General features: G+C 38.7%; 1 protein-coding gene across 4 annotated transcripts in view; it reads right to left on the minus strand.

Moving 5' to 3' along the window:
* Positions 1–6,722: 6,722 nt before the first annotated feature.
* CNOT4 (CCR4-NOT transcription complex subunit 4) overlaps positions 6,723–24,814 on the minus strand; it is a 144,973-nt gene continuing 126,881 nt past the window's right edge. For 2 of the 4 annotated variants that reach the window (XM_036100570.2, XM_036100560.2), the window contains exons 11-12: positions 8,812–9,024; positions 6,723–8,130 (exon numbers count right to left, since the gene is read on the minus strand). In XM_036100570.2, the coding sequence (XP_035956463.1) occupies positions 7,829–8,130; positions 8,812–9,024 (515 nt within the window). In that variant the 3' untranslated portion in view covers positions 6,723–7,828. The remainder of the gene's footprint in view (positions 8,131–8,811; positions 9,025–24,814) is intronic. The other 2 variants (XM_036100586.2, XM_036100576.2) reach the window with 1 other exon arrangement.

The following is a 24,814-nucleotide window of genomic DNA, read 5'->3' on the forward strand; positions in this document are numbered from 1 at the left end:
TCTCCCCGAAGTCTCACCCAAATTTCCAACTATTTCCTGGACACCTCCCCCTGGATGACCTGCCAAAACCTCAAACTCAACAAATCCATACACTTACAATCATCTTCCTTCTAAACGAGTTCTTTTCGTGAGTCCACATTTCCTTTAAGCCCAATACAATGATTTATTGCAGTTATCTGGCTCAAAATCATAGCCATACTCTTATTTCACCTTCATCCAGGTAAATATTTATATTAAATATAAGTATAATTTTACCATGTGCCGGTCCCTTGGTTAAGAGCTGGGACTAGAAGGGTTAACAAGCAGACGAGTTCCTGCTCTCCAAGAGCTTAAAAGTCTAGCGGAGGATCTAGGAGAAACCTAAGAAAGTTCTGAAATTATTTTTCTTTTATCCTTTAACTTGCAAAAATTCAAGATTCTGAAATCCCTCTTGAATTCTTTCCCCTTCTTTCCATTCACAACCCCCTGATCAACCAATAACCTCTACCTGGACTATTTCTCTAGTTTATTGGCCAGACTTTTTGTTGTATCGTGGAGCTTTTTAATGTTTTTTTTTAAAAGATTTCTTTATTTGAGGTAGAGAGAGAGTGTGAGAGCAAGCATGCACATGCGTGCAGGAGCAAGCAGGGGGAGGGGAGGGAGAGAAGCAGACTTCCTGCTGAGCAAGGACCCTGAGGGGCTGGATCTCATGACCGGAGCTGAAATCAAGAGTTGGATGCTTAACCGACTGAGCCACCCAGTCACCCTCTTTTTTATGTTTTGATAAAATACATATGCACATACTATATTTTGCAGGCAATTTCAGGGAGTCATCAATAGCCCCTCTGAGGCCAAACCCTAGGTTCTTTGGGTTCTTTCATTAACTCAAAGAAACCCCTCCAGGGTCTCTCCCATCTTCCCCATTTCCATCTAGGGCTGTATATTCATAAAGCACAATCCTATCATGTCTTTCCCCTGAAATAGAAATTGTCAGTGGCTCATTTCCAACAAAAGCAGTGGCCAATCCACCCTCGGGCTTTCTCTCTCTCAAGTTCCCTACACAAACGCCAGGTTTCTGCTGAACTGAGATGCAATCCCCATATCCTATGCAATCCCCATATCCTATGCAACCCCGTCCCAAAGTCTTTCTTCGCTCAGACTGTACTCCCCACCCCCAAGTCTCAGCTTATCTAAAGCTCTCAATTCTTTGAGCTACTTTGACATTTTGTACTTCTGACATTCACATCCAGTCGTGTTTTAGAGTTGACTCGCCCCACTTTTTCAGATTATGAGAATGGGGATCATCTTATCTTTGTACCGCCTGAAGAATCTGGCATTATGCCTGGCCCATGGTAGATGTTTGGAAAAAAATGTTAGACTAAATTAAATCCAATCTCTTTTTCATGTTCTAGTTTCAGTTGTGTCTCCTTCCTATGCCCTCTCCTACATAACCGTCCTTCAAATATTTGAAGACAGTTACCTGGTCTTTGTTCCTTATCTGTACAAAATCCAGAAGATACTGGTTAACTTGGTAGACTAATTTAAGGTGAACAAAATGCAATATAAGCACAAAATAGTCACGAAGTCCACGAGGGTCCTATTTCCCAACCAACCTTTGACACACACTCTATGATTTGGGACAAAGAGTATCTCTTCAAACCCTTTTCTTCCCCCACCACTTAGTAAAAATAAAGGAGAAACAGATCATTCCACCCTTATCATAGGCATTCCATAAATATAAACAAGAAATTTCACAAAGCACTTGCAGCTTTGGAACAAAAAGGGAGTATGACCAACGTCATAGATAAATGTGGTTGAGGATGGGTGACAATTAGTTCTAGCTCTGCTATTAAATCTGTGACCCGGGACAAAAACCCAACTTTGGGCTTATTCATCTATTTTTTGCATATTATGGAGACTGATAAAAGCCGAAGAATGCATGCTACTGGAACAAAATAAAAAAAAAAATCTTCTGGACTATACGTAATATGCATGGCATTTTAATAACAGCGTTTTAGTTTTGCGAATAGTAAAGGTGAAAATAAGAAAGCTGCAGATCATTATTTCTCTTGAAATGCTCTTATTTATAAGCCCCAAGGTTTTTAAATCAGCCAGCCCACACACACACAAATTCTATTTGGCCGAATAATTTCTATTGCTCTTGTACACCTACTTCCTTCAACTATGAAGGGATGCTGTGGAAGGAGGTGCCGTGACTACACTTACAACATCTGCCTGATACACCCAGTTTCCCTCAGGGATGGATCAAATGTGAAATACATTCCTTACGATGGCCAATTCTTTCTTATCAGATGTGCCCTAAACATTTGGGCCAATGTTAATATTCTTTCCCAATTTATTTGGGCTATCCCTAATAACATAATGATTTTACCCTTTAAAGGGATTTTTCTAATTAGATACTCATTTCTTTAAATTGATTTGTTCAAAAATAATTTTAGAAATGTATTTTTGAAGGCAGGTCTTTCTGGTAGGAAACTGCCTGAGTGTCTGAAGGCTATATCTGGACTAAATTAGCAATGTGTTAAGCACAAAGGAGTACTGCTTTTTGCAACAAAATGAGTATTTGGTTTTTTAAAGAATTCATGCTAATGACCTGAGTCATCTTTCACTTGGATAGACCACTTGGGCAGAAATAACTCCATCTGACAGGATATGTTTCATGATTATGTTTAAGGTATATAAGTTAAATTTTTAAAGTTTACATACCTTAAATATAATAAGGACCTAAATCAAATGATGTTGGTAAAAATTAGCTAGAAAACTCAAATAACGTGTGCAGTGTACGCCATGTCTTGGAGTTCAGGCAATCGTGTGGGAGAGCACGAGAGCACCAACTGCATTCTCCTCTATATTGGCCATTGCGGCATAATCCTTTTGGAGAGACATTGTTGACAGTTATTACCTATTCACAAATTACAATTCATATAAAGTTAAGGATAGGGGATTCTTGCCTCCTCTGCAGTTTCTAGAGTCGTTCTAATTCAATGTAGCCTAGAAAATGACCCACATCCGTATGACTTGCAACACCCTCCCCCCCCAAAACTACAGTAAAACTTGCCTTTTAACATCCAGACTAATATTTTAACCATTTAAGTAATCCCCTGTGTGACGAGCTTTTGGAAAGCAAACTACTGACTGTAAATCAAAAGAGCTTCCCTGGAAAAGAGGATGTTAAAAACTTCTTCAGAGAAACCACTTCAAGATAAACAAATGTGGGCAGGTACCATTCAAACCAAGGAATATACAATATGGCGGCTAGTGCTCATTGGCCAATAGCAAGAAAGCTCCCCCTACCTTATTGCCTGACAAATTATGCCTCTTAACTTCTAAAATCAGAGCAAAATCTGGACTAAAATAGTAGATTAAACCTACATATTTAATTTCATTTCTCCCTAAAGATCTACTGAAATTAGAATAAAGAACAAAACGGAGGATGTGAGAAGAGACAGCAGAACAAAACTGGCAACCTAGAAAATAGATTGGTTGAGTGAACTCAGCTGACCTGAGAAGCCACAAGCTAAGATTCGGGAAACTGAGATCCAACGCAATTTACACCATAGAATCTTCAAGAACACGGAAACTGACAGTGCCAGGTGCCCCTAGAACCAAGGGGAAAATATGCAGAGTGGGGCTATAAAAAAATATGACTGAGAAAGCTGTTGTAAGAAGTTAGCTCCCTAGATTCCTTTCTCAACTCCACACCATGGTGCAACCACTTGTCTCCTAAATGGGCAGATATCTGGAGACTTAATCCCTGGAAAGGAAAGGACTCAAAACAGGGATTAAGGGAATAGATGCATAATGAATACAGACTACCAATACAGCTTTGGCAGTCAGACCATTAGCCTTTAGGCCAGCCTTCGTATGACTCTTCATGCAACTGACCAGCCCAAGAGAAAAGGCCTAAAGACAGTAGGGGTTCTCCAACACAGAGCCCATCCAGATCTTCCAAAGTTGGCAAGCTTCACGCTTCCAAAACTTCCTATCAGCTTTTTATAGTCTTATTTATGAGCAGATAACCTGAGAAGTCTCTGATATGGAAGATGGAGATCAAAGCAAATAGATAAAACCAACTCTACAAATATAAAACTACAAATATAAAGAATAACATTGTAATAAACCTTCCTAGAAAGAAGAGCAAAAGACAGAGATGGAAAATTGGAAAAAAAGAAAAGCAGAAGGAAAGTCCAGAAGGTCCGATATTTGAATAACGGGATTTCTAGACAGGGAAAACAGGGAAAATAAGAGCAAGAAATGCATTAGTGAAATAAGAAAATTTCCCAGAACTGAAGGACATGAGTTACTAGATCTTAAAAATCTGTGTGCCCATTGTGTGCAGCACAATGAATTAAAATTGAGCCATACCAAGGAACACCATTGTGAAATCCCAGAACATGGAAGACAATTTTTGTAAGCTTCCAGAGAGGGAGGGAAAAAAAAGATTACACATAAAGGATCAGAACAGCTTTGGGCTTTTTAACAGCAATACTGGAAGCAAGAAGACAGTAGACTAATGCCTATAAAGTTCTAAAGGGAAAAAAATATCTACAATTTAGAATCCTGTATCCACTAAACTACCAACTGAGAGTATTTCCAGATATGCAAATTACTAAAATATTTATCTCCCACACACCTTTCTCAAGAAGTTAGTGGGGAATGTCACTCCCACAAAATTGGGAGACTTAAAAAAAAAGAGAGTAGGATGGAACATATAGGAAGATGGGCGGGGGGAGGGGGGGAGACCCAAGAAAGGAGTGAGGCATAAGAAGTAGCGGGAATGGCAGCTGTGCACCAGATTGGAGTCTGGTGACCCAGGAGACACATCCCCAGGGCCGTCGATACTAAGATTCCCACTGCTCTTATGTCAAGACTGCCTGTCAGTTTGGTCCAGGTTCTTTTTGGTACTTATCTGATTTTGACCAAACCTAGTGGCATTTCTGTTCTCTCCACCATGCCCCGGAGGGTGAACAGATCAGCCTACGTTAAACACCCCAATCCCACAGGCGATGCTTTGGCACTCCAGAGGACCAGAGGGAAGCAAGGGTGAGCTGAGACACAGAAAACAGAAGACTGCTTCTTCAGACTGTGTCTCTGCCAGACACCCAGGACTGGACTCACATACCAGCCCCGCCATGTGCCCCAACTATGGTGGACTCTGATTTCCAGGATTCACTACGGCATATAAATTATCAGGGAAGCTAAAGCCAACTATGACCCAGAGAAGGTTTTGTTGATCTTCTAAAAGCCTTGATCTAACAGTGACAGTACTGCCCTTTCCTTACCCGGCTAGGTTTTGGTTTACAGCATAGCTTTTACAATCCAAACAATGTATTATTCAGGGAGACATACGTTAAGTGGCAAGACTCTAAAGAAAAAAAAGGTTAACATGGAAATGGAGATAATGGTTATTTGTAGATGGTGAAAAGAGAAAAGGAAGTGTAAGTGGACACGGGCAGGGAGGGAGTCCTTAAGATAGTGCAGGTTCTATGTTTAACGTGGGTGGTAGGCACATAGGTGTTTATTTTTATGATTTCTTTAAATATTTGTTTTATAGTCTTATGTATGAATCATTGAACAATCACAGCACAGACTGCAAAGTCGAATTTCCCTTCTTTTACAGGAAAAAGCAACATTTTTATTGAAATATCCGTATCTCAGGAATATCCAAGCTCCCGCCCCCAAAAGCCTTGATTACAATTCACTGCTACCTGAATATTATCTGTGTGTTGACCCTTCACTTTGTAGTGCAATGTGAAAATTCAGGAGACCGAAGCCAAGTTCACAGGACAAAGAGAGTCTGAAGTTTTTAGTCCTCTATCGCAGTAACATTTTGATTAAAAAACAAACAAACAAAAACAAACAATCCAAAAAAACCAATTTACTATTCATGTGGTAACATCTACTTGTGGTGACATCTGAGACTATCCTGTTTATGTTTTTCAAAAACCATGTTGAAATTGTTCTTTGTGCATTTTGTTTTTTGTAGTAAATTGAAGTACAACGTATAGGTAAGAAAAAGAAATCAATCTGAAAGCGCAGAATGCATGATTTAGAAGATCTACTTCATTCATTCGACAATGATTCCATTACTGGATGTGGCTGAAAAGGTGCAAACTCCAGCTTTGGACTTGTGAATGTAATCCAAGCCAGGAAATGCAAACCATACAGATCTTAGGAATCTGGTAGGGAACACTTCGTTCTGTCCCCCACCCTCTTCTGGTCAGTGGTGTGACCATCTTCCCACTGTGAGGTACTCCCCAGAACGGGTTGGCCATCGAAGATCCGTCTGTGGGATGTCTCCATCAGAGACGTTATGGTCTCCCAATCTCTTTCCCGGCACGGCCCTCACACACGGCACGGCTACGTGCACGTCACACTGGCCAGTGCCACTAGGCCTCCCGAGCCAACCAACATCTCAGCACCAACAGCTCATCTGCTCCTTCCTGGCACAGAAGGCTTCTCAGCTGGGAAGGTTGGGTCTGCATAATACAATAGCACAGGGAGGTATCTTCTGCCAAAAGCCGCAGGAAGAGCAACTCTCAAGGACAAGGTGGGCTGATCTTCAAAGTTGGCCAAGACTGACAATCAGATGAATTCTTTTTCTCACTTCTTCCTCTGTAGCATTTTCCCTAGTGTTGAACACGTAAAATCAACAGAAACATCTGATGACTGCGCTCACAATACAACAAAATGGAAAAACAAAACCAAGAACAACCCAAGGGTCATCATCAAGTTTTCTGTTTTATTTAAGATTTTAGTTTTAATTCTGAAGAAAGAGGTACATTTCCTTGTTTTTAGTTTTAGCGTCAGGTTATAACCAGGTTTCTGTTTTCTTTTCTCCTGTCTTTTCAATACTGCACAAACGTCCAGAAACTACAGGGTTAAGTAAAAGCGGCAGGCAAGGAGGTCAGAGATTTGCTCCTGATGGTGATCAGATGGCCCCAGAGCAGTGCTATCTCAGAGTGCCCTAGTCAGGTGAATTTAAGGTAAAAGAAAAAAAGATTCTGACAGAGGAGAAAGACTGAAGAAATTACCTATATTTCAGCTCTTATGTTATGCATAGGTATTAAATCTGTGAATGCTTTTTTTCTTTAAAACATTTGAATTTACTTTAAATCTAAAGCCAAAAATTTTTTTCTCCTTTTAAAAAAAAATCCCTTCTCCCCTCCTTATAAACTCTTTAGCAATAGGCCAGTTACGACTACAGATCAATTTGTCTTTCTACCAACTTCCAATAAATTCTTTTGCTTAACGACACAATCAAGTCCTCTCCATCAACTTGCCGAAAGAATTAAAAATTAAATTAAATTAAAAGCATTTTTCCCTGCAATAGTCATAAGCTGAATACAAGATGGATGCCAGGACCACTTCTTTCCCCCCATGCACTTAGCAATCTCATTTCAATTAACCTGGTTTTCAAACTTTTGCAGTTGATAATGCATTTACTTGACCTTTCCTAAAGATTAATCGTCATTTTCTGCTAAGCAGATTATGTCATTATTATGCGCGACAGACAGACAGTAATTTTCTAAGTATTGAGACTGCCCTTTGATTTTTTTTTTTTTCCTCCTTAAAAAAGGCATTTTTAGGAAACATTCAACAGTGTCACTCAAATGCTGATCAAAAGAAACTTTTACAATAAAAAAAAAAAACCAAAGATGGTCATGACCCTGTGATCGCATTGCATCTGGGGGTGGGGAGAAAAAAAAATTGATCAGGAACTGGATTCTTCAGAACGTAAGAGATGAGCAGGGAGCGGTGGGTGGGCTGAGAGGGAGAAAACAGGGTGGGACAAATCCTGCATTTTCTAATGGTTTCTCTTCTTTCCCTAATGGCGGTCCAGTGTTGAACTCTGTAGTAAATCTGTGGGGGTTTTGCTGGGGGGTCTGAAGGCTGTCTGAAAGCCTGGGGGTGGGGAGTGGAAGCTGGAAGGATTTGAAGGAGGAGGGTAGGGATTCCAACTGGCTCTGTGCAGGGGGATCTGTGTGCTGAAGGGGGCGCTGTGGTGGGTCTGTGACGGAGCCGCACTGGGGCCGTCCATCTCTGTGAGGGCCTGAAGAGATTTTAGCCAGTGTGGAGGATTGTCGTCTTGAAGAGAGTCTAAACTGTTTCCTGAAGTTGCTGGAATACCTGAGGAGAGAAAAGAAAACAAGAGGGAAAATGGTGAGTCTGGGCAGAAAGAACCAGAAAGCCAGCAAACAGAGAATGTTTCAGGTATGATTAGTTTACCCAAAAAGAAACAGAAAAATTACAGTCTTCAAGTCCTTCCAAAGAAGACCTTTTTAACCTTATGTTCTTTTGGCTCCTCCACCCCCAAGGAGGATTCATCGTGACAGAAACCCATGCCTCCTCTCCCACTACATAGACACTGTCCCCCACTGTCACAGAGGCAGAGCTGCAAAACCTCGTCCCCACAGTTGGACGCCATCACTTCCCAATGGCGCTTCTCCTTCTCTGACGGGGATACGTACACAAGAGAGCCTTATAATAGAGAGCTTTATTTTAAAAAGTGGAGTATGTTCCTTTAAAAGGATAAGTCAGATACTTTTGTGCTTTGAAACCTGAAAAATATACACATGCCGTGAGCACCTCCTTACACCCAACGAACCAACCTAGGCGTCAAGTGTCTCATACAACGAGGCCGACAAGAGTCTCCAGGGACTGCACGACCCCGGACAGCGAAACCGGCCACCCCACGCTTGTGGCTTTGCGAAAAGAAGCTTATGTTGAAGAGACCTCTGTTTTTTATCTCATCAGTGCTAAAAACCAAATGGATGGCAGTCAGTGGGGCTGAAGGAGGGAGAAAGTTACCTGTGATGATGGCTGGGTCTGTCCAGCTGCCAGGGCTGTCCCAACTCAGGCTGTCGGTGGTGGTAGGGTTGGACGTTGGTGCACTGTGGTTGGCGTTGGAGGGGGAGGAAGAATTGGGCAGTCCACCAAAGTTGATGTTAATGTTGGGTAGAAGTGCCCTTAGCCCGTCCTGCCATTCCTTCATATTTAAACTCTCTACAGAACTGCTGTTGTCTGGGAGATTTACCAACAAAAAAATGAAAGATAAAAAAAAAAATAAAAAGCTGACGTTAGAAACATATGTTGTTCTTTAGTGGTTAAGCGGGAGAAGAATTATTCTTTCTTTACTGAGCATTTAAGATGGGCTGTCCTAAGCAAGATAAACGTGGTTAGGATTTTGCTCATGAGCTCAGAGCCCCTGAAATCAGCGAGGAAAGACTTGCTCAAGGATCAGGAGAGGGAACGTCTCGTCCTTCTTACAGACACTTCACCATCTTGCGCTTGTAAATCAATAATCCAGTTTAAAGACTCCATGCTCCAGAGCACAAGTGAGTTCCAGCTACGTTATGAGGTTTCAGTCAGTGAGGCATTTAGCCGGCTGAGCTGATTTACTCTATGAAGCCTGCAAAGTTCAATACGGGAGCTCATTTCTGAGCCCGTTAAATGGAAGAAAAGTCATTTTATGAAGAATAAACATAAGCCAATAGAAAAGGAAAAATAATTAAGTTCTTCCTCATGATAAAACTGGTAATGCATTTCAGAGGAGAAAGGCAGGAATGAATAGGCTTCTGAATTTGAAGAGGGTATTTTTCCGTTAGTCATAAAGGCTGAGCAGGCAGGGGCTAAGCTACCTTTCAGATGGGATAATTTCCAGCACAGTCTACCTACTCTATTCCAACAGATCCACCGACCATTTAAAACTCAAGTCCTGGAGTCCTACAGTCAGTTCTCTGGTTCTATTTATGAATAATGTCATATATGACAAGACACTATCAATGTAAAAAGGCTTTTTATAAATTGTGACTGAACTAACTTGATCTACTACCATCCAGAATCCACATGCTTTAATTGGTTGGAGGGGAAAGAGTGAAGCACAGCTACCAGAGTAATTGTTTTATTGGAAACAGGAATGTAGATCAAACTATCAACCGAGGTTTTTGAGAAGAGCATAGAGAATTGATTAGCAATCACCAATGATAATGATGATGATATTCTATCAGGCAGTCTGTGCTATTTGGTGAATTCAGAATTTTGTTTTTATAATTTTGCTTTGCACCAATTACTATTCTATGCCAAATGGTATCATGTTTCAGCAAGTGAAGCATTTAACCCTACTGACCTTATTTATAAAAAGGAAAAAAAAAAAAACTACAACCAAACCCAACAAAAGTCATCCCTGAATTACTAAGATGAAGAAGAGGCCATCTACGCCATATAGACAAGTCAAGATAAGGGAAAATAAATTCCTCAAACCTTCTTTCCTTTCACAATCAATGCCGTTTCCTAAGACTCATCCTTCTGTCTGCATCCTACTTTACATCCGCATTGAATTGTACAATTTACAAGGCTCTCTCATAGTCAATTATTATTTCATTTGACCCTCATGTTGTGACGTAGGCAGAGCAGGGAGAATCATCTCCATTTAACAGATAAAGAAACACACTCCAGAATAATTTGCTCAAGGTCACGTAACTGGTATAGTAAGGACTTGAACCCAGACCTTACCTGAGTTGTTTCTTTTAATAACACCAAGGTCTCTCTCTTGATCTACATGGTACAGACTATTAACTGACTTTTTAATGGGTCAAATACTTAAGGGAAAACCCAGGGGCCTATAAGACCCATGACTAAAAGGAGGCAAAAAAGAAACACAGCAACATTATAGTGTATCTATTGGCCATGATTAGCAGGATAGACAAATATTTTGGCCAAAGGAACAAACTGGACTCTGCAGTCAATTCAGGGGCTGGGGGGGATTTCTAATCAACAGTGCAATCATCATCTTCACTCTGGCTCCAACTGCATGCGTACGGTACTAACAAGATCACACTAACAAAGTTCTAAAATACCCTCTATTATAGGAAGATTTGGTGACTATGCCACATTCGAACCTTTAAAGTGGTCAAACTGGGGCGCCTGGGTGGCTCAGTCATTAAGCGTCTGCCTTCGGCTCAGGTCATGATCCCAGGGTCCTGGGATCGAGCCCCGCATCGGGCTCCCTGCTCAGTGGGAAGCCTGCTTCTCCCTCTCCCACTCCCCCTGCTTGTGTTCCCTCTCTCGCTGTGTCTCTCTCTGTCAAATAAATAAAATCTTAAAAAAAATAAAAATAAATAAATAAATAAATAAATAAATAAATAAATGGTCAAATTGTCAGACTGTGTAACTTAAAATGGTTTTCAATCAACCAGAAACTGAACTCTAAACAAGGAAAGCTTCCCAGGAAGGAAATAAAATCCTCCTGATATAAAAAGATGATGTATAACTACATGGGGAAATTCTGAGGAAGATAAAGCTCTTGAACTAAGTAGCTGAAGTCAGTAAGAAGCCTATGCAGATGATTTGAGCCCCTCTTTTCCACCAAATCGAGAAAAAGAAAATACCCCATAACTCAATAATACCAATTTTCTCCTTACTTTTGCTTTATGTTTAGTGAGTACTGGAACTAAGGAACCCCTAATTTTGCATTAACAGAATAATATTTGCATTTATATAAAGTTTATTTGAAAATTAGTATTGCAATAAAGTCAAAAGACATTTGTGCATGGGTAGGGGATACACAGGAACTCTGCACTTTCCACTCGGTTTTGCTGTAAACTTAAAATGCTCTAAAAAACAAAGCTTTTCTTTAAAAGATGTTTCTCTGATTTTAGACTAATGAAATCAAGCAAGAGTACACCTGACTCTTGAACAACACAGATTTAAGCTGCATGGGTCAACTTACAGGCACATTTTTTTTTTCGATAAATACAGTACAGTCCTGTAAATGTATTTTCTCTTCCTTATGATTTCCTTAGTAATATTTTCTTTTCTCTAGCTTAATTTATTGTAACATACATAACATACAAAATATGTGTTAATTGACTATTTATGTTATTGGGTAAGGCATTCCGGCCAACAGTAGGCTATTAGTAGTTAAGGTTTTGGGGAGTCAAAAGTTATACGTGGACTTTTGCCTGCACCGGGGTTTGGTGCCCCTAACCCCAAGCTGTTTAAGGGTCAACTCTACGTTGACCAAAGAAACTCACATATGGCACATGATAACAGAAACAGTGAAAAACTCAGATCATCCCACGTGAACTATAAGATAGTTAAGATTATAAGATAGACTATAAGATTATAAGATAGCTTGAGAAATAAATTAGCTAGTTTATAATTCTTACAATCTTGTCAAAAAAACAAAGTCATGTACCTAGACATCTTGGGACCCTGAGAGCATGCATGACTGATTTACAGTGAAGCTTGTGCAAGTGTCACAGGGACGTGGACTGACATCTTTAGCTCTTGGAATGGGACCACTAATTCCAAGGAGCTTCGAACAAGAAGAGCAATTTTCTTCAGCTTTCTCCACTGTTGCTATGCCAAGTGTTGGCACAAAGAAAGGGCAAATGAAAGGAAATTAACTAACGCCTACCTTCACCAAAATAGCTCTCTCAGTCCAGCCACACTTGAACTCACCTCCTTTACCTCCCCATCCCCCATTGCCTCTGACTCAAATTTGTTCTGGTAATGAGGGCTTCTGGTAATCCATTCCTTGCAATACACAACAGCAGGGGTTATTAGGTACTACTGACATTCTGGACTACATAATTCTTTGTTGGGCGGAGGGGGGGGAGCTGTTCTATGCATTACAGGATGTTTAGTAGCATCTCTGGCCTCCACCCATCAGATGCCAGGGGCTCACACACCCCAGTTCTGACAACCAAAAATGTCTCCAGACATTGCCAAGTGATTCCTGGGGAAGCCAAAAATGGTCCCTGGTGGAGAGCCGCTGACACAAAGGAAGTCGGTTCCTTTGTATCCAGGGCTCTGAAAAATCCCACTGGAATACGTATTTCCCTTTAAGATCGTACCAGAACGTTGATCACTGGACTCAACCTGATGGAACTTCGTTTCCCTTTCTTGATAGAGGACCTCACACTGGGGTGCCACTGAGCATGTCCAAGTCAGGAGGTCTAATGGAGAAAATACTGGGCTGATAACTGCAGGTGGCCTGTGCAGTCAGCTCTATGCTGGTCATTAATACGACCTAAGGGATCCAAGTAAGTCTCTTCACATCCCAGGGCCCCACTTCATAAGTAGGAATAACATCTGCCTTACTCTCTTGTAGGGATAAAATGAGAGAAGGGAAAGCAATCTGAAGCCCATTTATTACTTGATAAATGCCTAATAACAATTTTTTATCAGTATTCAATACTGAATAGACAGTAAACTTTCCAAAAAGCCAAGGCAGGGGACTCCTCACTTGCCAGAAACTGGCTCCGTACAAACAGTCTCCTCCTTGGGAATGTAGGGATGACACCCAGCATCTTCACAGAGGGATTATATAGTTGATCTAAATGATAAGTCTTCTCACCAACAAAATATTGCAAAGACAAATAAGATATGGGAAAGCACCTTAAACTTTCCACAAGCAAAGCACAATGAAAATCAAGTTACTGAACGTATTTTCAATTAGAAATTAGATACTATTTGATTTTTAAAGCATTTAATTAGTTGTAGTATAATACATCCGGGAAGAACTGTATATTTTTAAAGGACTGCTAATAACGTTTTAAATGTTTTATAATGTTAAAAGAATTTTAATTTATAATTTTCAGATATGTACAACAAAATACTATTCTAGGGTCTAAATAATTTGAGGGCAGGAAAGCAGGTCAAGTTGTTTGTAGTAGTTTTATTTTTCAGTATAGAACTCAAAGACATAAAATTTAAAATACCTTCAAGGTTCCAGATACCACATTCTCATATGCCATTGGGTAAGAAGTATCAGTATACTTTCAGTTTCCCTGGACCCCCAGCACACCACAGAGAAGAAATTATGTCTAAAATTCGGCCAGCTTGGCGATTACCTAACACCCAGTCCATAACACGTTGGTCACAGCACACGAAGCAGGTTGACAAATCTGGTTTTTAGCAACAACAGCAACAACAAAAATTATAAAATGTATGTGTAAAGATGGCCGAGATCAAAGTTAAATAAGCAACTGTTTACTGAAGGCATACAGTATGCAAGGAGAACAAACAACTTCAACTTTGTCTCCCGTTCTCAAGGAGTTTAAAGTCGAGACGGTGAGACAATGTAAATACAGGAAAAATTCAACAACGACAGTCTGGACGAGCAACAGAAGAAATGCCACCGGGTTGTATGTGATTAATAAATGCTACAAAGTTTAGTAAAAAGAGAGGCCAGTGAGGCACGCATGTGGAAATGTCTGCGAGGGGGTTGGGTAAGGACAGGAGCAATCATTCATTCACAGAGTGGTTTTATTTACTCCATAGATAGCTTGAGCCTCAGACATCCACAACACTAGACTTAGACCAACTACTAAGTAGGATGCATAGAGAAAGGCATGTTTTATAAGCAATGGCTCCGCAGTTGACCCTGACGGAACATGGGTTTGAATTGCACGGGTTCACTTACATGTGGATTCTTTTCAGTACAGCACTATGAAATGTATTTCAATATTTAAATATATTTTAATATTTATATTAAACATATTTTCTCTTTTCGGTGCCTCTAACTCCTGCATTGTTCAAGGGTCAACTGTATTATAAGATAAAACTACGCTGTATTCTGACATCAGATCTTTGACAGAAAGTCCTAAAGCAGGAAAAAGATGAATAGTTTAGGCAAGAACACACAGCATTATAGCGGCTTAAGCGGGTTTCTCTTTCTGTTCCTCAGGTTAACTGCAATGTGTTCATCATTAGGAAATGCAACACTTTGCTACTGATAGCAAAATTGTGGGAAAACCTGCTCTTTGTAAGTTGTCACTGGTTGACAAGCTAATGAGTTTTTCCAGTCTGCATAAAATCTTCACCTGAAGACTGAATTTCAGATTGGTTTCAGACTGCAAAACCATCTCAGGAGCCCCTGGGGAGGAAGCGGAGGGGACAGGGCACTAGGACAGCATACCCTCCTCCCATTCTGCTTTCATCTATGTCACATATGAGGGTGCCAGGTGAGACTGCATTCGAAAACCAGGACCTGCTGCTTGGTGTGAAGACAGATCTGTGTGCAATGACAACACGGTGAGAACAAACACACATAAGGGGAACCTGAAAACAAAAGGCCATCCCAAGTATTCGTTTCCTGTAATAGTCTGTACCACCAGGTCAGCATTTTCTGTCTCCTCTTGGAAGCCTTGCCTCTACCTTCTTTTTGGCACCACCTCTGTAAGGTTTTTTCGTTAGAAACACAGAGGCCTTATTAATTAAACTGGCTAGATGCAGCTAAATTCACGGACCCACCCATTTCTCTCCTTTCATGTTTGCTAGGGACAACTGGCCCACATCCTCAGTCTTAGGCTACTCCATTCTTATCCGCCGTCCCTATGGCAGAGACATCTTGAATTTCAAGTTAAATTCCTATCAGTGCTCAAATCCTCCCCAACTGGGCAGCAGTCATCGAGAGTCCCAAATACACCTAGAAGAGTTTATTCTGCTCTCCAGTTTTTAAGCCTTATCTAATGGTTACTCCTCAAAGCCTCAATTGGCAACCTGATCTTATTTTCCAAAAAGCTTTTATCTTCCTTTCCTTTACTGCTGTCCTTTATAGTCAAAGTCAAAGGCTCCCTCCAGTGGCTAGGTTACTTAGGGAAACAAATCTTTCTTGGTACAAGCTGTTGTACATTTGAAATTTAGTTCCCGTTATGGTTACTCCTTGCCAGTTACTCTCAAATATTCATGCATTTTTAGAAGGACACACAGTCATGCTATCTCAGGCTCTACCCCTCTCTATGCCACCTCCCTACCCCACCTCACCTTGTTATATATATGATTTCCTATCAGTTTTGGATGAAGTGCATCTCCATCAGGACAGGATTTTAAAAAACCCTAAACCTTCTCCAAACTTCAACAACATATCTCTAAGCAACTCAAATATAAATGAATTATGCTTGTCCTTATATGTTAAACCAAACTTTAAAGAGCACACAAAATTTCTCCTACCAGAACTTGAAAGCAAGCTTTATTGTATCGGCATGCTGTACTTTTTAGGTGAGGCTCAGAAATAATTTCAATTTATAAACTAAAATTTGCAGGGAAAATGACTATTTTGTGAATAAATTCCTTCAGGTTTATGAAAAAAAATGTTATTCTACTTAAACAAAAAGAAATGACACTCAAATTTCTAGGATTATGATTATAAATCAGGACAGGCCAGTACTGCAGAGCAGATTTACTGGGGCACAAAATGTTAAGGATTTAATAGATTTGAAAGTAGAGATTAAACTAAGTGAAAAATCCTAAGAACGCAAATGAAAAAAAGTTCTGAGAACACAAGCAACTTGAAAAAAAGTAATAATAAAAAACAACCAAAATTTATTACTAATAGAAGCAGAAATGACATAAACAGGAAAAGAGAGGCCATGAGGGCCAACTAAATATGGCCTTGGCTTCCTGGACTCTGCCTTTATTTCATGCTTTTTTCCCTCTCTAGAATGCTCTCCTGCTTTTTTCTAATTAATTTTTATTCACTCTTCCGAAAGTTTAAGTCTTTTCTCTTCCACTCAGATCATTCTAGAACAGTACTTGTGGCCTGAACCACACTCACTGGGCAGCAAACTGCTGTGACCCCACTATTGTTGCTGCTCACCCTTCTCACACCTCTCAACTCTATTGCTCTATTTCAAGGCCTGTAAGGGTGTATTTTGTATATCCTTCAGCATGTTGCTGTCTTAGAAACTTGATGTGCCTTAAGATATCTGCTGAATCAAAGATCCAACTTGAGAAGAGCTGAAAAATCACTTTCCCCTAAAAAGCCTGTTTAATTCATATTTGTATAATGCTATGAATCAAATCATTCTCTCCAAAGAGATGCAAATCTTTCTGAAAGCAGGAATCAGCTAGGTTTGGGGGGGCCAAAAGGCTTTTCTGCATGTCAACTGAGGGAAAAGAGCCACTATAATGATATGTTTTCAATAGTGTTTGAGATGCATGTACACTTTTAAAAATCCAATGCACCGAAATTAAATAAGGAATGCTTGGGAGATACTAAATGCTCTTCTGGTATGAACAAAGTCCTATGGGCATAAAGAAGAAAATGAACTATTCTTCCATTCTGCATGCAGGTAAGTGGTGACTCGAGAAGCTCATATTGAAGAGGACATGGACATTCCATACAGAACAGAGAGCAGCAGATCTAAAATACAGTAGAAGTATTTCAAAATATAAGTAGATGTGTTTTGCACAATGTGTACCTTTTTCTTATAGAATGTTCCTATAAGTCTGTTTTAGGGGAGAATCAGATCATCCAATGAGAACCAGGAAAACATCCAGCTGTTTGTTTTATGAAGGATCTAAGGAAGTAGAATCTATTTTTTTTAAATGGAAAAATACTTATGGAATGATGTCTATACATAAAGCTATATAGAGAGTGAAGAAAAAGTACACTTAAAAGTTAATGCAAAAGATAAAGACATCTCAGAAGCATTACAGACTGGATTAGATGGAACCTGAACCAGAATATAGAAGCAACAGAGCTAAAGGACCAGAGGGGCAAAAATCGAATCTAAGAAATCTATAAAATCTGAAATTGGAAGCACAAAGGAAAGCATTCAAGTGAACACAAAACTGAGCACTATGAACAAAGCATTGTGAGGCAATCCAAAGACAATCAGGGGGGCTTATCATCCAGGCGAGCATATAGAAGTCACCAGAATATGGTTTCACCAAGACAAATGACAAAAGTACACAGACATGGGGGGTTGACAACCACCCTAACATCTCTGAGGTCTGAATCTGCTAGAAGAAGATAAACCTAATAAAACTGACTTCCTGACAGTCTCTCTTTCCCAAGGTGGAAACAAGGAGGGAAACTTATTCTGGACTTCTGACCAACAAAGAACTGGTTGGCTGTTGTGAACATAACAGAAGCCCTAAGATTTTGTGACATCATTTTAGGATTTACAGAATCAAAAAATGGGAATAACTTAGACTGGTGCTCTTGGATAGCAGGCATCCTGGCTATTTCTGCAATTACCACAGTGCACTGCAAATACTTGTTTATGTGTAACCTTTTGTCTACTAGACTATGAGCTCCTCTAGGAAAGGGGCGTTGATTTAATGCTCTTCGTATATCATGAACAGTTCCCAAACCTGGACCTCAACAGGTATTTAATGTTTCCTAAACAAACAGCCCTGAACATCTGCTTCCAGATTTTTGGAGAAAACAGGTTTCCACAAAACATTAAAAAAAAAAAAAAGGTATGGCTCAGGGTGGTCCCATGGTTATAAGGGACAATGATTCATAGGCTGCAAGAATAAATGATTCTAACAAAGAACAGAAACTGGGCAGAAATCTAAAGAAACCAGTTGTTACAGAGGTAGAATCACACAGAATTAGAATTGAAAAAAATGCTTAGGAAAAATGGATGGAGATAAAAAACCTACCTGTCTGTAATAAGAGTGTCATGATCCTTGAGGACTAAAATCAGAACACGTAATGATCTGAAGCTTGTGGACAATGTTGAAGGCAAGAAAAAGCTAAGTTTGGAATAGGAGAAAATTAGGAAAAGCCCCTGTGCAGCCTGGTGTCATAATGCTAAGCCCCAAGAGAAGGCAGGGCTATGCAGTTCCATCTTCATTTTGCTTCTTTCCATCTTCTTTATGAAAAGAGCACAATCCTCAAACCAGAATGGACAGATTAAGCAATGTGGAGAAGAGAACTGTAAGTCAGTAAAGACGCAAAGACAATAAAAGAACATCCACTCAATTTAAATGAGTTTTAAATCTTTAGGTGCAAAATGAATTAATTCTATTCCAGGGAATTAATCCTCACAGTTGTGATCACAAAACCACTGTTAAGATAAGTGCTGGAAAAGGAGAAAATGGCAGACTCTAGAAGCTACATGCTTATAATTAGTTCTTGGGAAAATCTGAAACAGATTAGGAGCTGGATGATTTCCTTAGAAATGAGTGACAGGTTTAGCAAGTCCTGCTGCTCTATTGCTTGCATTTGAGGGCATATTTCATCGAAAATAATATGCAGCATTTTGGCTAGAACCTTAGCTTCCTTCCAACTGAAGTGCACAGGAAGTTAAACTTTAATTCTCAAGTGGAATAGGTAGGTAGTCATGGAGGCAGCTTCTACTGACAACTGTTTTCCACTGGAAATGTCCTCTTTCTTTCTACCATGGTCCCTTTCCTTTCTTTTTCTGCTACCTGTACAAACTCAAGACTTTGAAACCAGCTACTTTCCCATCCCACTGACACATCAACTCCATAAAACAAATGGAATAGAGGGATCAATGAGAGCCAAAATGCATTTCTATAAAGAAGCAATCATATCAAAATAATTTATTCCTTGGATGGGCTTTCTAGGATATCCTAAGTATAATATATCTTGAATTGAGCCGTTTCTGGTAAGTCTTCTAATGGTAATCTTTTGGGATAAGATGTAAAGTGTAGCATTGGATAACAGCAGTGTTTAGATGAATTTTTACAAAACTTAAGGTACTGTGTGTCAGCCTGAAAGTTTCTGTGATACTATTCCATTTACAATTGCACCAAAACCAATAAGATATCTAGGAATAAACCTAACCAAAGAGGTGAAAAATCTATACTCTGAAAACTATAAAACACCGATGAAAGAAACTGAAGATGACATAAAGAAATGGAAAGATATTCCATGCTCATGACTAGAAGAACAAATATTGTTAAAATGTCTACACTACCCAAAGCAATCTACACATTTAATGTGATTCCTATCAAAATACCAACAGCATTTTTCACAGAGCTAGAACAAACAATCCTAAAATTTGTCTGGAACCACAAAAAAAACCCAAATAGCCAAAGCAATCTTGAAAAGCAAAGGTGGAGGCATCACAATTCCGACTTCAAGTTATATTACAAAGCTATAGTAATCAAAACAGCATGGTACTGGCACAAAAATGGACACATAAATCAATGGAACAGAATAGAAAACCCAGAAGTGAACCCACAATTATATGGTCAATTAATCTTTGACAAAGCTGGAATGAATTTCCAGTGGAAAAACTGTGTTCAATAAATGGTGTTGGGAAAACTGGACAGCAACATACAAAAGAATGAAACTGGACCATATTCTTATACCAAACACAAAAATAAATTCAAAATGGATTAAAGACCTATGAAACCTGAACCCACAAAAATCCTAGAAGACAGCACAGGCAGTAACTTCTTTGATATCGGCCATAGCAACTTCCTTCTAGATATGTCTCCTGAGGCAAGGGAAACAAAAGCAAAAATAAACTATTGGGACTACATCAAAATAAAAAGCTTCTGCACAGTGAAGGAAAGGATCAACAAAACAAAAAGGCAACCTACAGAATGGGAGAAGATATTTGCAAGTGACATATCTGATAAAGGGTTACTATCCAAAATACATAAGGAACTTATAAAAACTCAACAACCAAAAAACAAATAATCCAATTAAAAAATGGACAGAAGACATGAATAGACATTTTTCCAAAGAAGCCATACAGATGGCCAACAGACACATGAAAAGATGCTCAACCTCACTCATCATCAGGGAAATGCAAATCAAAACCACAATCAGATACCACCTCACACCTGTCAGAATGGCTAAAATAAAAAACACAAGAAACAACAGGTGTTGGCGAGGAGGTGGAGAAAAAGGAACCTTCTTGCACTGTTGGGGGAATGCAAACTGGTACAGCCACTGTGGAAAACAGTATCAAGATTCCTCAAAAAGTTAAAAATAGAACTACCCTATGATCTAGCAATAGCACTGCTGGGTATTTACCCAAAGTTACAAAAACACCAATTCAAAGGGATACATGCACCCCTATGTTTATAGCAGCATTACCTACAATAGCCAAGATACGGAAGCAGACCAAGTGTACACTGATTGATGACTGGATAAAGAAGATGTGGTATAAATATACAATGGAATATTACCCAGTCATAAAAAAGAATGAAATCCTGCCATTTGCAAAATGAAGCTAGAGTATTATGCTAAGTGAAATAAGTCAAAGACAAATACCATACGATTTCACTCATCTGTGGAATTTAAGAAACAAAACAAATGAGCTTAAAAGGGAAAAAGAGAGACAAACCAAGAAACAGACTCTTAACTATGGGGAACACACTGATGGTTACCAGAAGGGAGATGGACAGGGGAGATGGGTTGAATGGGTGATGGGGACTAAGGAGTGCACTTGTGATGAGCACAGGGTGATGTATGGAAGTGTTCAATCACTGTATTGTACACCTGAAATAAATATTACACTGTATGTTCAGTGGAATTTAAATAAAATTTAAAAAACAGTAAGTTTCTGTGATACTGCTTCCCTTATCTTTGACTCCATACTTTTTATCAAGCTCAGCAAAACCCACAAAGTTAATTTAAATATGCAAATGGAAGCCAATTCTAGAGATGACAGAATCAGTAATTAAAATTACAGCTATTCAATTAAAAATCATTGAATTCTTCACATAAATGTTAATGTTACCAATAGCATTTATCTATCTCTTTAAAATCATAGTTCTTTCATAAGACAAACTTGTAAGATGGTGATGCACAAACGGTATACTCTAACCTCATCAAATCGAAGCACAAAATTTAAGAGGTATATACATTCAGATTTTTAAAAATGTATTAGGAAAGTACAGTATGAAAGAGATCTAACTAACCAGTCACATGTACGAAAAAAGGGTCTAGTGGTTTTACTCAATAGCATGTATCTAATATGACAAATGGGTAATGGAATTTCTAAAATGGTAACATTAAGACTATGTAAATAGATGTGCAATGTTTACATTAGCAATTGTAGGACAATGGGCAAACTGCAAGTGAAACCACTCTGAGCCTCAGTTTCCTCACTTACGAAATGGGGGTAATACCTACGCCCACAGGACATTTTTAAAAAAGGACTCTGTAAACTGTAAAGGAATATACAAATATACAGAATAAGAACAGTTTTAATGAAAAAATAGATCTATTATCTGAACACATCAGGATTATTAAAGTGTGATTTTCTTATATTTTAAGAAAAGCATTCCTTGTCCAATCAAAATACATGTAGAGGAGAACTAGACTACAGGGAGAACTAGAATCCATGCTAAGTGTAAAATGGTTGGAAGGCCTAAGAATGCTTCATCTACCTCTAGAAGTTACCAGACAAGTGGTAACCGCCTTCACATATTTGACAAGAAGTATAAATGGGAAATAGATTTTGGTTTCACCAAAAGAAAAAATTCTTTAAGAATTATTAGTTGCCTTTAAAAGACTTTCTGAATTGTGTGTATGTGCCTGTTTTAGGGGAAGATGTACACACATTCACACACACATGTATGTTCACTTATGTATTTACGTATTTATTTATAGCTATCACAAATGAGAAACTGGAAGTAAGAAAAAAGTGTTATTAGGTGACATTCTAAAAACTGTGCGAGTGCTTTGTGGGGATGGTGTTGAAGAAATAAGTAAACGGCAAGAGCCGAGGTTTCCAGAGTTCAGAGATAAAGAAGACAGAAGAAAAGGTTTGATCATGGAGTGGAATCGACAATGAATGCCACAGTACAACCAAGACGTAAGTTGTAACTCATGTGCAAACGAATCTGAGTAAATGCTTCCAAAGTCTAGATGTAACACAAAGCACACCAGGTTCTGGAGGCCTCCAGAAGTAATCAGACACCAATATCACTCTCTCAACCATTAGCTTTCACTCAACATTTTCTGAATGTCTACTCTGGATCTTCTTTCCTAAAAGTGATGCTGTTCTGCTTGTTGTTTTTTCTTTAGTGGTTCACTAGAGGCTGGCCATTGTGAACAAAGTCAGTGATAGCTTTTGATTGTTCAGTGCCGATAAAACGCTTTTATGGGGGTATACGTTCCTCTTCGGGCTTGTTTTCATAACCAAAGTATTTTGCTACCTGTGCAGCAAATCCCCACATGGTTATGTGTCTACTGAAATTCCTAAGATTTCTGATGTTCATAATTTTCTAAATTAAAAGATTTCCAAATTTTCTAAGTTATTAAAAACACCAAACCCAGTTTTTTACTCCCTTTAATTACACAGTTTACTTTTATTTTGACAGTGAAGATCAGTCTCATCTTTTCCTGAAAGATGGCTCCTATCTTATCTTATGGATTTAAATCAAAGTCAGAAAAATTCCCAAAAAAAGACTAAAATTATCCATGTTCTGAAACACGATTTTAATTGACAAATTCTTCATAACCCAGCTCTGAGCTTCATTCTTAGAAAGTATCATTTCAGACATTAAAACAGTAATTTGCTTTATTTCTTAATTTCAGAAAAAAATTTCAGGAAATGAAATAGCTTTCTCATTATTTTATACTAAAAACTAAATCAAACAGATATGCGTAGAGTCATGGTGATGTATATGGTAGTAAACATTTCCAACCCAACAGACCAGGCAAGCACACATCTTTAAGAGTTCTTTCTCATTGTACTAGTTACAAACCAAGAGATATTTGTTAACGTTTGGGATTCTTTTACAAATAAATGTTTGATTTTCAAAACAAGCATATATATTGTTAAATTTAGCTATTTTAGCTATATGAAATGTCTGATTAAAAAAAATAAGACTATTTTGCTGTTTCTTCCTCTATACTATTTATTCACATACTAGGGGAAATAAAAAACTTTTGTGCTTCCATTTCTCAAGTGATGTCTCAATTTAAAAAGAATTAGTCCTAGTAAGAATGCATCCTTTGCAGACCTACAAAAGATAATACTCCTGTGGAGATTAGCATTTCAAAAAAACCCTGATGAATTCAAAGGCTTAAATGCTCACCACCAGTCCACTAAGGGGCCTTAGTTTAAAAATCATTTAAAATATACATTTATTTAAGTGTTCATCCTTAGCTATCATTTATGATAGTTGGATCTGAAAAAGATTGCCAAAGATAGTCTTGACAGAACCAATTCTTAATCAATGTTGAGCCCTACTGTGAAGGAAGGCAGGAAGGAAAGAAGGAAAGAAGACCAAGTGAATACATTCTCAAACTCAAATCAGAAACAACAATTCTTATTTCACCATATCCTGGAGCTTTATACTGAACTAGAACTACCATTTCAGTGAAAAAAAATTTAATTCTATTAAAAATTACACATATTTGTAAAACACTGAATTTTAGTCATATTGTCTGGAAGTATTAAATGATTTTTAAAAGAGCTAAATAACTCAGAAGTTGGGGAAAGTGGATAATACCAGTCTTACAATGTCAAAAATCTTTATCAATTCAACATTTAACAGTTGCAGTGATTGTTAATCTACTCCAAAACTCAGACTATGCTTACTGTTTAAATGTGCTGTTTTAAGAGAGAAAAAGAAAAAAAAAAAAAGATCACTTAAAACTAAATGCCAGTTTGGAAATAAGCTGAAAGATGGTAGACTGGTTCCTGGGGAGGTAACTGGGAGATAAATGATCAGAGAGACTCGAATAAGCACTCAGCAGCCTGAGAGGGAGAGCCTTCTCCTTCGAAAAGGGAAAATTCGGGCCTGTCGGGGATGTTGTAGGGTAACCATACAGGGAGTGCACATTAAGATCTAGTAGAGAACTCCCTAATTGTGAAAAGTTATACGGGGAAAGAGGATTTTCTTCTTTATCCAAAGAAAGAAAAAAGCCAAATACAGAAGTGAACACAAGGTGTTAATATAAGACTCATGGTGGTCAAGAATTAAAACCTGAAAGTGTGTTATAAAACAAAGGTTGCAGGGATGTATGTATGTATTTGGAGATTATGAGATCTTTGCTTATTTTACTAATCGGCTTCATTCCAATCAAGTATCACTTAAAATACAGGTGAGGTCTTGGAGTTTACACGTAACAGCA

The sequence above is a fragment of the Halichoerus grypus genome, chromosome 12 (genome assembly GCF_964656455.1).
Source record: "Halichoerus grypus chromosome 12, mHalGry1.hap1.1, whole genome shotgun sequence".
Taxonomy (NCBI): Eukaryota; Metazoa; Chordata; class Mammalia; order Carnivora; family Phocidae; genus Halichoerus; species Halichoerus grypus.